This window comes from Lithobates pipiens, unplaced genomic scaffold (assembly GCF_037356315.1).
Source record: "Lithobates pipiens isolate NorthernLeopardFrog02 unplaced genomic scaffold, aLitPip1_a1.2 Scaffold_16, whole genome shotgun sequence".
NCBI lineage: Eukaryota > Metazoa > Chordata > Amphibia > Anura > Ranidae > Lithobates > Lithobates pipiens.
Genome location: NW_027507748.1, coordinates 124,601,080 through 124,615,849, shown reverse-complemented (window position 1 = coordinate 124,615,849; position 14,770 = coordinate 124,601,080). Strand labels below are relative to the sequence as shown.

Below are 14,770 nucleotides of genomic sequence, written 5' to 3'. Positions count from 1 at the left end.
TTCTTAGAGACATCTACCAGTTTTGGAGCCCCAAACTTACTTGTGATAAGACTTTTAACACTGATGGACTAATTGATGTGTTGTCCCCACTTCTACCTGGGGCAGCTTCTGAAGGAGCCTTGGGTGTCCTTTGGCGAGGCAGCGATAATCCTTGAAGGTCTGTTCGAATACGCACCTCTCCGAAACACAGGGCAAAATAATGACTAAAAAAAAAATAAGGAGGACACACACAATGACTACAATGCATGAATTGCATTCTAACAAAAATACAAAAAATAGCATCATACAGTACATGTAACACTGACAAAAGCTAAAAATTTGTGCATTTGCCCAAGGAAAGACACACATGGATTATAATAAGAAAAGCGAAGTACTTACTGTAACTCATGATTCAGTAGTTTGCTAGAAACCCAGAAGCTATCAATTTCCTTTATGGAACAAAAAAAAAAATTTATATATCATCACATTACAGTGGTGTTTCAGTGTAACTGGAAAGGAACAAAGCGGACATCTTTTATAGAAGATGTCAGCTAAGCAAGCCTGAAATAACCATACAACAGAACAGCAGCAATATCACACAAATGCACAAACCCCTTCATTAAAAGAACAAAACAAAAAAAACAAAAAAAACACACCAGCTAGTTATACACATGGCAATCTATCAATCCCAATCCTTTCAACCAGCCTTATGGTTTACATCAGGGGTGCCCAACCTTTTGAAGAGTAAGGGCCACTTAAGCGACTTGGTAACAAGTCATGGGCCACAATGAGCGGAGTGCGTGGACAACAGGTCCGTGTACACTCCGCATATGCAGAGCGGACACGGACACAGCCCACTCTACTCTATGGGCCCTCCGATTCTTTTAGCGGATCGGATTGAAGGTAAGCAGGTGTAAACGGACACAAGTCTGTTTACATTTGCCGCTCCTTAGAGGTGAATAGAAGGTCTGAATGGGTTGGACCGATCATGTCAAAGGGGCCTAAGGCTGCTTTCACACTGATGTGCTGTGGTCTACCCAGAACAGTGCACCTCTGGCTTTCCTGTGGGTTAGCTGCACTTTGCCATCGAATTCTATTATCTCCTGCAGGTATTGAGCACTTTCTGAAAGCGCATCAAACCCGTAAGTAATAACAGAGGTCTATAGCTCAGTGCAGTTTGAAAGCAGCCCCTTAACAACTGCAGAACAGATATGCCCATATATACACTGTGATTATAGAATTAAACATACTTTTAATAACAGTCTTCAATTTGGATATCGGCAGCTGTTGCTGTTCCAGGTAGAGTGCATTTGGTATCACTCCGCCTGTGACAGGAGGTGGCGCTATACAAGAAGCATTGTCTTATATGGCTCTGCTACACAACCGCTGGCTTCCTCTACCATCGGCTTCATTCACAACACTGCTGCTCTGGGATGCCGGGTCAGGAACCCACGATCTGGGCTTGCCAACCAGTCATACCAGAACAGGAGGTCACGGGCCACATCAGAGGGCTCCGCGGGCCACTGGTTGGGCACCCCTGGTTTACAGAGTTAATATTCCTCTAACAAATTAACCACACAAAGTGGGGGAAATACTTCTGACTCCCAATAATCTTTTAAAGGAACTGTGGAGTGGGGGGGGGGGGGGGGGGGAGAGATGCAGTGCATTTCTGAAGTGACTAAGCAAATAGCGACTTTCAAACATCCGTATGCACTAATGCCGCGTACACACGATCAGAATTCCGGCCAGAAAAAGACATATGAGAGCTTTTTATCGGAAAATGCAACCGTGTGTATGCTCCATCAGAATTTAGCTGTCCGAATTTCCGTCAGCCAAAATTTGATAGCATGTTCACAATTTTCCAGACGGAAATTCCGATCATGTGCATGCAATTCCGACACGCCAAAAATCACACATGCTGAGATTCAACTACGAGACAGAAGCTATTGGCTATTGAACTTCCTTTTTCTAGTCCCGTCGTAGTTGTACGTCACCGCGTTCTAAACGATCGGAATTGGGTGTGACCGAGTGTAGGCAAGACAGCTTGAGCGGAATTCCGTCGAGAAAACCATCAGAGCTTTTTCCGACGAGAATTCCGATCGTGTGTACGCGGCATAACAGTTTAGGATGACTGATCCTGTTGGCTGTTTAATACTATCCCTATAACAGATTTGTTTTAGGTGCACTTTCAGAACTCAACTCCAGGCCCTCTGTAGTAACTACCCTAAGAATAAGCCTATATGCAGAGAACATTTAACCTCTTCAACACTGGGTACTCTTACCCCCTTCCCAGGCCAATTTTCACTTTTCAGCGCTGTACTCATGAGATTTTTCTAAAAAAAATTTCTCCACAAATACAGCTTTCTTTTGGTCGTATTTGATAATCACTGTGTTTTTTTTTGTTTTTTTCTGCTAAACAAATAAAAAAAGACTGAAAATTGTGGGGGGAAAAAAAAGTTTCTTTGTTTCTGTTATAAAATTTTGTAAATTATCAAGTTTTCTCCTTCACCGACAGCACTGATGAGGCTGCACTGATGATCAGGCACTAATATGTAGCTCTGATAGGCTGCACTGATAGGCTCTTTACCGAGAACGGAAATGCGGTGTGTCACAGCGACACACTAACAATCGTTGCACTGCTCGCGCGTGCAGCTTATCCTGCTGAATATGACGCCCAGTCAGGATAATGAAACCACCACCTGGCCATCATTCTTCTATAGGCCGGGCAAGATGTAGTTAAAGCAGAGCTTAGGGGGAAAAAAATGTTTTCCCATGCACTGCATGGATTAACTGCTTGTTTTGTCCAGGGCTGCACAGAAAGCATCAAGTATAGCCTTCGATCCTCCAAAAAATAGCGGGTCAATGTGTGATGACATCAGGAACAGTCCATGCACAAGACCGCTAGCGTGCAGGGTCGGAGGGGCTGGTCTTGCGCTCAGAAGATCTGCGGATTAGGCAAGTATATCTCCACTCTCCTGACCCCTAGACAAAAACAAGCAGTTAACCCATGCAGCACCTCTAGGTTTTATACGGTTTTGCATAGCCCAGAGCAGGCAGAACATACACACCCTGAGTGCCCCAATCTTGCCTTGTAATTTGGCAAGTGCACAAGCAGACAAACAAAAAAATTCAAGGATCCAAATTTGTACAACACAAATTAGGAGATGAGAGGTTTGAAGGCATATATGGTGGTTGTGTGGGTGGCAAACAGAATCACAGTCGTGTCTGGCACAAGCATTAGACTACATTTGGAGAGGGCCATTGTTCTCCAGCCTCCTACAGAAAATGCAATGGACTGCATGCAAGATAGGGATGCTCAGGATGTGAATACTCTGCCAGCCTCTGGGCAGTATGAAAATAGCTCTTCTCAGTATCTGTGATATATAGTTATAATAGGAAAATTGCAGTAGCTGAATTCAGAAAATTGGCCACCTAACCGGAATTTTTTTTTTTGCAAATTCTGTTTAAAGGATGAAGAAAGAAATATGTGGCCTTTTCCATGAACCCCCCCCTGCCATGTCAAGATATCAGGAAATAGGAAAACATTAAAGACATGTTCAGAAGTGATTTTCCTTATTTACAGAAAGTTCTATCACCCCAGGGATGCAAAAGGAACATAGGAAAAAACATGTTCCCGTTCAGCTCACTTCACAGGAAGCTCATCACATGCTCACCAAGGTTTGTTGCTTTCCAAACTTCAGACTGATATTCTTGAGCCCCAGGAACCGCAGACTCCCGATTCTTAACTCTGCCCCAAGTTCTCTCTCGCACCAGCTTGTTGCCAGGCGACAGAGCAGCCATCTGCATTAAAGTAAATAGAAGTACGTAAAAACATAGATGAGTAAAAGTAGAAAAAAATAAAATAACAAAGAACAAAGTGGTCCATTGAGTCTTCAGGTTTTATTTTTTTATTAACTTGTTTATAGAATATATTTTGAGCATAGAGCTTCAACTATGATCTAAGTTTATCCCACAAGTTTCAATTCACTGCCTACTACCTCTGCTGGAAGTCTGTGCCAAGCATACACTACCCTATCAGCAAAGTATACAAGGTTGTCATCGCTGCCTCCCCTTTAAAAGTGCAAGTTGTCCTGCTGTCATGATTATCTTGGTTTAACCACTTGCTTACTGGGCATCTAAACCCCCCTCCTGCCCAGACTAATTTTCAGCTTTCAGCACTGTCACTCTGTGAATGACAATTGCGCGGTCATACAACACTGTATCCAAATACATTTTTTTATAATGTTTTCCCACAGATAGAGCTTTCTTTTGGCGATATTTGATCACCTATGGGTTTTTTTATTTAAAAAAAAAACTATAAAAGACCGAAATTAAAAAAATAAACTAAAAAAATACAAAACCGTTTTATATTTTGTTAATAGATTTTGCAAACAGGTAATTTTTTCCCCTTCATTGATGTATGCTGATGAGGCTACACTGATGGGCACTGATAAGGAATGCTGATGGGTGGCCCTGATGAGTTGGCACTGATGGCAGCACTGAAGGGCATTGATAGGCGGCACTGTTCGGCACTGGTAGGTGGCACTGACTGGCACCACTGGTAGGCATTGATAGCTGGCACTTATGAACTGGTGGGTACGGATTTGTGGCACTGGCAGACAGTACTGAAGGGCACACATGAGGCAGCTTTGCCTCTTCCTCTTCGGGACTAACGTCCCTTCAACAGAAGCCGGTAATCGGCTTTATTTTATCCTCACGCTGTCAGCACGAGAAGAAAAAAACGATTACCGATCTTCTGTTTACATCACGTGATCAGCTGTCATTGGCTGACAGCTGATCACGTGGTAAGGGGCTGGAGTCTTGACTTGGGTGATCACAGCACGTGCGCCTTTGAGGGGGGGGCGTGGCGAGCGTGCAAAGGGGAATACATCTATTGACAGGCTCCTGGCAAAGAAAATCCACGCTGTAGCCATCATTCGGCTACAGCCGGATCTGAAGGGGTTAAAGCTTTTTGTATCTCTAAGCCAGAAAACAAGCATGCAGATGAAGAGTGGCATACTTGCCCAGGTCAGTGACTGAAACCAGAGAAACAAAATAACAGCGCACCAAATAGCATTTTCAGTAGGTCACCAATAGCAGCACTTGTTTTGAACTCAGCACTCATTACCTGTTTATAATAGCGAAGTGCGATAATTATTTTTGCAAAAAGAACCTCTTGCATAGGCCAATTATACCTCTGGCTGCTGTTGCAGGTCCTGGCCAGTAAGCCCAGCATTTCTTACATTCATGTTAAAGAAGTTCACGTTTTAGAAAAAAATAATAAATGCACTTTTTTTTTTTGCAGGTAAAAAAAAAAATTTACTTTTTTTTTTTTTTGTTATACTTTTTAGAGCCTGCAAAGCATTGCACCAATGATCAGCAGATTGCTGGCACCATGCAACTCTCTGCCAGATCTGTCAGGGTATCTGTGTGCCTGTACGGGCAGCCAATTACTATCTGATAGGAGGAATCCAGGAACCACAACAGAGCTCCACAGCGCCGTGCTAGTTCATTGAGGACTACAAACTGAGACCCACAACTACAACGATGTGGGGGGTTGTAGTTATTTACACACAGAATTGTGTGAATTAATGATACAGCCAGGACTGCTGATAAAGCAGTACAACGGGTCCTGTTGTACTGGGCCCAGGCCTCATCAGCTAAACAGGGGGGGGGGGGGGGGGGCCCAAGGCAGCTTTGTTGTTTTTTGCTCCTGGATACAGCCATGTGGGCCGAGCCTTGCACAGCTGCACCAATTTCAAACAAGTGACAGCTAGTACGGGGATCTTCTCCCTATACTGCTGTTGGAGGGGGGGTTCATAATGGCTGCAGCATTGGGAACATGTTACATGTGCCACCCTAAGAATGGGTGTCGCGTGCAACAATGTTCCCAAAAGTGAAATTATCCTTTATTTCTACCCAAAGAATAGACCAGAACTAGGAACAAGAAAGGCATGTGCTCCATATTCTTGCTTGATTCAATGTTTTTATTGACAAAAATCATAAATTAATTTTTGTTTCAAGTCTTTTTTATTAAAGAGGTTTTCAAGAATAGTGAAAAAAAAACACATTTCAGAAGATAAGGTTATCCAAGTAATAACAGAAGAGTGGATATAGACATAGTACAGAACAAAAGGGTGGGGAGATCCAACCTACAGCAAACATTTGCTTCCTTCATGGGGTCTACCCTGCAGAATGTGACCTGCATTCTTAAGTTATTAACGAAGCATGGCCAAAACTCCTTTGTCCATACTTCTGTTGGTCACAGGAGTGCATTTATTTCTGTACTCCTGTGACCCAGATGCAGCCAACAGTGGGCTAAAGTATACTGTCAGCTGACATCACAGAGACGGTCCAGGCTGTGCAGGGATCCTGACAATAATGTTGGGGTGCGCGGACAGATGCCTGACCGGCAAGTTTCAGTGTGCAGAGAGCCTGAGCCAGAAGCTCCCACATCTTTCACGAAAATTGCTTGATTACTCAATCAACAGTCAGTCACGTTTCTCAACTGACAGAATACAATGATCAGTGCCGGCAGCGATCGCACAAAAACGAACCCGACAGCCTGGTTGTACTAAAGTTGATCGATTCTGACTGCATCAATGCTCGTGCTGTGTTGCAATCAAGCCCATTTTTGGTAATTAGTAGCAGGGTGGGTAAAAAACAAAACAAACAAAAAGATTTTTTGGGGATTTTTATCAAATTTATTTTAATTAAAATGCTTTTGGTGTATGTATATTCTGCAATATTTACATTTGGGTAAACTCGTTCAATGAATCCAGGCTCTGCAAGCTGAGTTAACAAGCACTGCATTGATGCATTCACACAATTTCACAGTAACCATGAGATAAAGCAAAGTTCAGGAATATTCCTTAATCCCACTGTTTTGCTAAACTATGTGCACTACAAACTGTATGACTGAATCGGTTCGGATATCGCTGTTTTATTAACCTGACAGCTTATTATTCTAAAGAGGAAACCTTCATTTTGTTTGCAAATTTTCAAGATACTAGTGAGAATAAGTCCTTACATTTAAAGAGCACCTGTCATTTCAGATCCATCATGGCAGCGCCAGTTAGCAGGCATCCATCCACTCACCTGCTACCGCCATGTCCCTCACCTTGTGTCACTGCCGCATCACCAGCCACCCCATTACGTTGAATGGGACTGTCGGTGAGTCAACAGCTGGTCAGAGGAGGAGCTGCTGCGGGACAGAGGTGACAGTTGCTCTTTAAAAGTCGTGATTTAAATCTACTCGATTTAAATCAAATCCACCCCGATTAGTAGTAACTTAAAAAAGGATGTAGAATGAGCTGGTACAGTAGTCAGTTCAACATGGTGCAGGGCAAAGTGAATATTGGCATTTGCTAAGGGTGCATGCACACTTACAGATGCACCCTGGCTACAATTATATGGGAGAACCCCAGCGGGGGTTCCCACGATTGGCTGCGTGAGGCACCCCCATTGAATGCAATGGAAGGCTGCTGACTCTCAAAGCTAAACGTGCCCACTCACATGTAATCACTTATGCTGCGATCACATGCAAATGATCAGCCCTGGATGCAGGAATATAATCGCAGCCAGGGTGCACACCCTCATGCAGATCTGCAGCAAACATACTATGAGGAGTCTACACATGTAAAAAAAAAAAAAAAAAAAAAAACATGCAACTGGCTAAACCTGCAATCCAGCTCTAAGGGCCAGTTCACACCATTGAAATGCAGTCTAGATGCGTTCCAGATGCTTTTCTACAGACACGTATTTGGTGCATTCCAGTGCATTTTTCCCCCTCTGTTTTCTTATCGTTAAATAAGGACCTGTTTTTTCTGGTGCATTTCGCAGCGTTCCAGTACAATCCAGTGCAGTCAAAACGCAGCATGTTCTACTTTTTTTCTGGAACTGCAAGCACTGATGTGAGCTATGCCACTAAAACCATATAAGCTACTTTCCCTGCATTTTTGATTCAGGAAAAAAATGCACTGGACTGCATGTGGTGTGAACTGGCCCTATTTAAAAAACGATTGAAAAAAAAAAAAAAAAAACGTTCATCAACTGAAAAGTGCACAGCAGCAGAAATTCACACATTAGGTTCTGGTGAAAATGAGCAGAGTAATGAGGCAGCAAGTACAAGCTAAGTATGCTAGGCGTCAAGCTGATACAAAAAGTGTTAGAATGTTAAATTTGTAAGGAAAGCTAAAATACGCAGCCATCTATCAGAAAAGCCCCAGAACTGCACCGCTGTATTCAGCATGGCACTTCATAAATACGATCAATACTAATTCAATCAATACTAAATTCTGACTTTCTTGATACTTAAGGTAAATCAATCATCTAGGCACCTCATTGGGTATATACATATAATGTATTTTTTTTTGTCCTTCATGCATGAAGAACTGGTATGTTGGCCGTAGATCTGTTCTGCTACACGGAATAGAACTACACCCATCATCTTACACAATGCTGAGCTGTGTGTCTACTGTTGGCCAATGCTCTCAATGTACACTGCCTGTTGAGTTTACACAAGGTAGATCGCTGTTCAGTAGTCAAGATATGAATGTAATTTATAGACTCTTAAAGGAGAAGTATAGCCAAAGCTTTTTTTTTTTTAGCTATACTTCTCTTTGTTCTGCACTTCTGTGATCTGTTTACAGCCAACAGCAGGCTGAGGCTAGCTGTCAGGTGACATCACAGAGCCAGTCCTGGTTCTGGAAAGATCACGACCATATGGTTCGGGATCCACTCAGAAGCTTGGATCAGCACCTGGCTCAGCAATACATCTAGAACCTTAGCCAGCCCCTTCCACAGCCCAGCACTCCAATGAGCGCTGGAGGGGAGAGCAGAGAGCTGCTGACTGTCACTGCTCTCCGTTCAGAGCGGAGGGGGAGAACTAAGCAATCAGCTGTCTTTGATCGCTCAGTTCTCAATACAGAGCTGGCGGGGGACAGATCCACCTAAGCATAAATGTTTTTTTGTTTTTAAAGCCATGCGTCTCTTTCAAGTCCAGTACACACATACAGGAAGTCAGCCAGTTTATGATCGTTCATGCGTTTGGCTTATTTTATTGGCCATTTGTTTATTCTGTCGATTAGAATGCATTAATGCTCCTCTCCTGAAAGTGCTGGTGATAGGTTTTTCTTTTCAGCTTGCAAACGCTTCTCTTCTAAAACTCTTGTGAACACCTATGTGTGAATGGACACAGAGGATAACATACAGGTACATTTACAGGCTGAAAGATAAATGCCAAACACATGTAAAAGCAGAATTTAATACTGCTCAGTGTGCAAGGGTTAAAAAAAAAAAAAAGAAAAAAGCCAAAGATAAATCCAAGGAAAACTCCAAGCTCACTTACCGATCAGCCCGCAGACAACCAAATTGACCTGTCTAACAGTGGTAGGACTACAGACACCAGGGTGCCTTGGCGGGTCCTGTAGCTTTTACATGTATTTGCAAATGTGTGCAGACTAAACCAGTTTTAACACATATTGTTAAAGTGGTTGTAAACCCTTACAAACCACTTTTACCTACAGATAAGCCTAGATTAAGGCTAGATTAAGGCTTACCTGTAGGTCAAAGAAATATCTCCTAAACCTATATGGTTTAGGAGATATTTGCCCGAAAACAGGCACCGCTGTCTACGGCGCATGCGCCGTAGACAGCGGCGTGCAGGCGCACTGAGCGCGGCATTCTCAGACGGAGCTGCCGCGCGTGTCGGCTCCCGTGCGCATGCGCGGGAGTGACGTCATCGCGGCTTCGCCGAATGACAGCGGCGGAGCTGCGAGACCCCACCAAGAAGATGGATGCGGCGGACTACAGGGGACAGCGGCGACTTTGCTGGCTCCTGTGTCAGGTAAGTGACACATAATGGACTACTATGCGATGCATAGTAGTCCATTATGCTTTGCCTTTGCAGGGAATGAAAGAGGAAGTAAACTCATCAGGGTTTAATTCCTCTTTAAACATTTTGGTTGTCCGCTGTAGGTAAAAAAAAACTGAAATAACACTCCTAAAGCCACATCTGCATAAACTTGATTGGAAGAGAGAAAGGGTAAAGGGCCCTAATTCAGACTTTACAGGCAAGATGGACAATGATATAGTACAAAAATATATTTTATTAACAATAAGTCATATCAAACAGGTCAAGTAAAAAATTATTGAAAACATACGATAGGCATATGATAATAATGATTATCTAGTGTAAACAAGAGGGTCGACACCAAATAAACGTCAGTGAGCCCCTGTGCATCAACGCGTTTCACTGTTTTGCAGCGTCAGGACACACTTGGGGGTAGTTGGAATGAACAGGTCTCACTTGTCAGCATAGAAATATTTCCACATGGAGAGCTCCCAGATGATCACCCAGGAATCACAGTGTAAAGCAGGAGGCAGTTTCTTACTAATACCAGCGACCGTGTATAGGGTTGATGGTGTAAAGACATATAGATATGAATATAAACTCATATGGTTCACTGGGGGAGGAAGGAGATACACTGTAAGTATCCAGATAATTAAAAGGGGGAGAGTAATAGAGAGGAGAAGGGTAGATCATACAACACCCTTTCACCTGTTTTCAGTCCACAGTAACAGGGGCTTCAACAATAATCCATATGGACAGATATATATATATTCCTTCCAAACTTGATATTTCAAACTCTCCTATACCTGCCCACACTCAGTATAACAATATAGGCGCCATAGGTATATTTAAACAGGCCATAGTAGCATGAGGTTCAGTGTCTCCCCCAGGAACAAACAAACCACCTTTGTAAGTGAGCTTAGAGTTTTTCTTGGATTTATCCGTGGCTTTTTTTTTCTACCATATGTTGCCTTCCAATGCTGCTTGCTGCAACGGCCCGTTATAGGTGGAGCAATGGCTTCCTTTTTTGTATTATTGCTCAGGCAATGCACTGACACCTTTGCAGCCATTGCGCTATGTTCTGGGTGTTCAGTGTGCCCCTGTGCCTTTAACAAGGGGTAGGTTACCATCCGTCCATCTGCCCTCCATCTTTCCATCAGAATGCATGTGCTTCCATTGTGGAGTCACTCATAAGCTAGTGATAAGACTATAGATACCAGGGTGCCTTGACGGGGCCGGTAGCTTACGCATGTATTTGAAAATATGTGCAGACTAAACCCCTGTTTTTATTTTGTTTGTCCGCGGGCTGATCAGTAAGTGAGCTTGGAGTTTTGGAGCCACCACCATCAAATCATTCTCTGCAGCTATTACCTTTTGTACCACCACCCCCCTCCCTTTAGAATGTAAGCTCTACGAGCAGGGCCCTCCTGTAATTGTGTTGTCCCCCCCTATACATTGTAAAGCGCTGCGTAAACTGCTGGCGCTATATAAATCGTTAATAATAATAAAGTTTTCCTTGGATTTATCCTTGGCTCTCTTTATAACATATGTTGCCTTCCAATGGTGCTTGCTGCAATGGCCAGATATAGGTGGGGGCAGTGGCTTCCTTTCTTGTATCAGTGTGCAAGGGACCAAAGCTTATACCGCAGCAGAAGGCAACCTGCTGTTACCCATTAGATGTGGCAGCATGGAATAAAGAGCTTTACCGTTCTGTCTACAATTAGCGAACTATAGATAGCCTATGACAGCTTCTAATTCTTCCATGAGATCAGCACTGACCGAGAAGGCAGTACAATCCTGACACTACACCTATGGATGTGTAAATTTGTGTCATTTATGAGAACATGGCGTGCACAAAACACACAGCAGACTAGGCGCCGGTGTGATACTTCTGGATTAGGGATTATGGACTGGCAACAAAGCAAGGCCAAGTACAAATCTATCCATGTCCACTTATGTCCGCTTCTAATGTGCGCTGTGCACGCATACCAATGCTTTTCTTTTTTCTATTGGAAATCATAATGTATGAAAAATCAAAAAAAAAAAAAACCCCACAATACTCATTTTTACCAATGCAGCACATAGATGTGAACAGCCTCTTTGGATTCAATTGGTTTTTATGACACATGCATGTTTGTGAGTTCCACAAGAATGCAAGTTGTGAACCAGGTCTACTTGCGTGAGTGTTATGTGAGCCTGAGAAAGCTGGAAAAATGCAAACAATGCTTGCTAAAGCTGGCCATACGCTGTATGATTTTCAGAAGGTTTATCAGAAACCAGCCAAAAACTCATATAGCGTATGGTCAGTTTCACTCAGCGGGTGGCACTGTCAGCTGCCTCCCACCCATAGTCCCTCAAATAAAAATTTGAAGGAGCCAGGTGCAAAGTTTTTGTCCAAAAAGGGACTGTATCAAATCAGATGCAGCCGCTGTTTGGGTATTTTGCAGCCAGTGGGAGATTCATCAATCTGCACTGTAAAGCAGGCTGAACAAAAAGAAACTATCAGTGTGTAGCCAACTTAAACCACACAGCTATAGTAATACATACTATATGGGGTCAATTCACTAATGCCCTGTACACACGGTCGGAAATTCCGACGGAAAAGGTTCGATCGGATTATGTCGTCGGAAAATCTGATCATGTGTGGGCTCTATCGGAAATCCCGACAGCAAAAGTTTGAAAGCTGGATCTAAAATTTTCCGACAACAAAATCCGATCTGACTTTTTCCGATCGTTTGTAGAGGATTCAGACGGACAAAGTGCCACGCATGCTCAGATTAAATTATGAGACCAAAGCTATTGGCTAATAGCCTGTATGTAGTCCCGTCGTACGCAACGAACATCACCTCGTTCCGAACGATCGGATTTTCCGTCAACGTTGTCCGACCGTGTGTATGCAACACAAGTTTCGGCCAAAATCCGTCAGAAAAAAATCTGACGGATTTTGTGGTCAGAATGTCCGACCGCGTGTATGGGGCATAAGAGTTAAATAACAGTTAATAGAATGCAATAAAATACTGCATGCGGTAACAATTGTGCAAGTGTTCAATTCATTAAGAATTTTTTGTTAAATACCGAATGCGGAATTTGTTCAATTTAGCGGTAATTACCACATTGTTTAATGCGGTAACTTACCACATTGAGCTGGTACCAAGGAGCAGGCCAGGAAGTCGAGTCCCTAACAATGGATGACTAATCAGCTGTTAGTTTTCCCCGCTGATAGCTGAACGTAAAAAAAAATAAAATAAAATAAAATAAAAAAAATAAATAAAAAAAAAAAAACACACACACACAGCATGCGAACGGGTAGTGGTAGCCCCGACTGCAGTCCCCCACACCCACCGGCCAGGGTTGTGGGGATGAGGCTCTTGCCACCATCAACATGGGGACAGGGTGCTTGGCCCCCCTACTTTCCTGACCTGCCAGGCTGCATGTTTAGATAAGGGTCTGATATGGATTTTGGGGGGGGGGGGGGCGTAATTTTTTTTTTCTATTTTTGCATGGGGACCTGGTATTGACTGGAGGGGACTGACTGCACGCTGTTATTTTTTTTGTTTCCTCATTTTTAACACCGCATGCCATACTGGCAGCAAAAGCCTGGTGGCAGATATAGCATGCTTTTTTACTCTCTGGTTCATTTGTGAATTGGACTCAAGAGCTTTTTATGTGATACTTACAGGCATATTATGCATTTTGTGGTAAATACCGTATAATCCTTATTTTTTTTCTTATTATGAATTGGACTTTACCGCATGCGATCATTTATGCAAATGAGTAATATCATACCCTTATCGCATGTGGAAAAATGTTGTGAATCGAACCCTATATCCTGCAGAAAACAGCCTGTTACTAACCAGCAAGAGTAGACTTGTATAGGAGGAACACTGATCAGTATGAACTGCTTGTACAGGTTTTCAAATGATACCAATGCCAAGATGCGAGGCAAAACATATTTGACAAGTACACTTCACATGTGGATGTGTAAGGCCTCATGCACACAGGGTGTTTATACAACTGTTTTTAGCTATTTCAAACTTTTTTCAGCTTAAAAACGCCTCTCCATGTTATTCTATGGCCTCATGCACACACAGGCTTTTAGGAGCTGTACGTGGCATAGATGTTTTCAAGCTGTACAAAAAATACAGTGGCCAGCGCGTTCTGAGGACCGGTGTTACCGCTGTAAAAATGTCTAATGCTGCTAAAAGCTACTAAATGTGGCTAATGCTGCTAAAAGCTACTAAATACAGCCACGTTAAACCTCGTCAAACGTTTTTTTATTTTACATGTCAAAATCAATAGTTCCTTATGAGAGCCCATTGATTTGAATAGAAGTTGCACCAGATGTTGGATTATAATGATCCGACTTGTGGTGCGTCTTGTGCACTGAGGATCCTGAAGGGGAACCCTAACCAAAATTAAAAAGAAAAACTGGCTGTGGGTTCCCCCTCAAGAGCAAACCAGACCGTTCGGTTCCCCACAAAATCCATATTAGACCCTTATCCGAGCATGCAGCCCGGCAGGATCAGGAAAGGGGGTTGATGTTGATGAGGACAAGGGCCTCTTCCCAACAACCCTGGCTAGCGGCCTTATCGGAATCTGCAATCCCCTTTAACAAGGGGGTCCCCAGATCACGACCCCCAACCCAATGTGAATGAGTAATGTTTTTATTTTTTACACTGTTTTTTGGGTGAATGGATAGGGGTAAAATGGGGTACCCCATAATCATTCACAAAGGGTAGGGCCAGGATTTCGGGGCTCCCTTGTAATTTTAGCAACAAAAGACACAGAAGGGCTTATTTTCTGGGTAGGTCTTATGTAATGTGCAGTCTTCTCTCCCCCCCCCCCCTCCCTCCCTGCCTGTCAGGAATTCCCGGTGTGACCCGAGTTAAAATGCTTGTAAAATCCTATCAACCACTCTATTACAGTAGTATATAATGT

At 43.1% G+C, this 14,770-nt stretch overlaps 1 protein-coding gene across 5 annotated transcripts in view; it reads right to left on the bottom strand.

Moving 5' to 3' along the window:
- Positions 1-14,770, bottom strand: part of BLTP2 (bridge-like lipid transfer protein family member 2) — a 122,605-nt gene that overhangs the window by 100,869 nt on the left and 6,966 nt on the right. For all 5 annotated transcript variants that reach the window (XM_077480417.1, XM_077480418.1, XM_077480420.1 and 2 more), the window contains exons 2-4: positions 3,654-3,780; positions 379-428; positions 41-203 (exon numbers count right to left, since the gene is read on the bottom strand). In XM_077480417.1, coding sequence (XP_077336543.1) covers positions 41-203; positions 379-428; positions 3,654-3,780 — 340 coding nt within the window. The remainder of the gene's footprint in view (positions 1-40; positions 204-378; positions 429-3,653; positions 3,781-14,770) is intronic.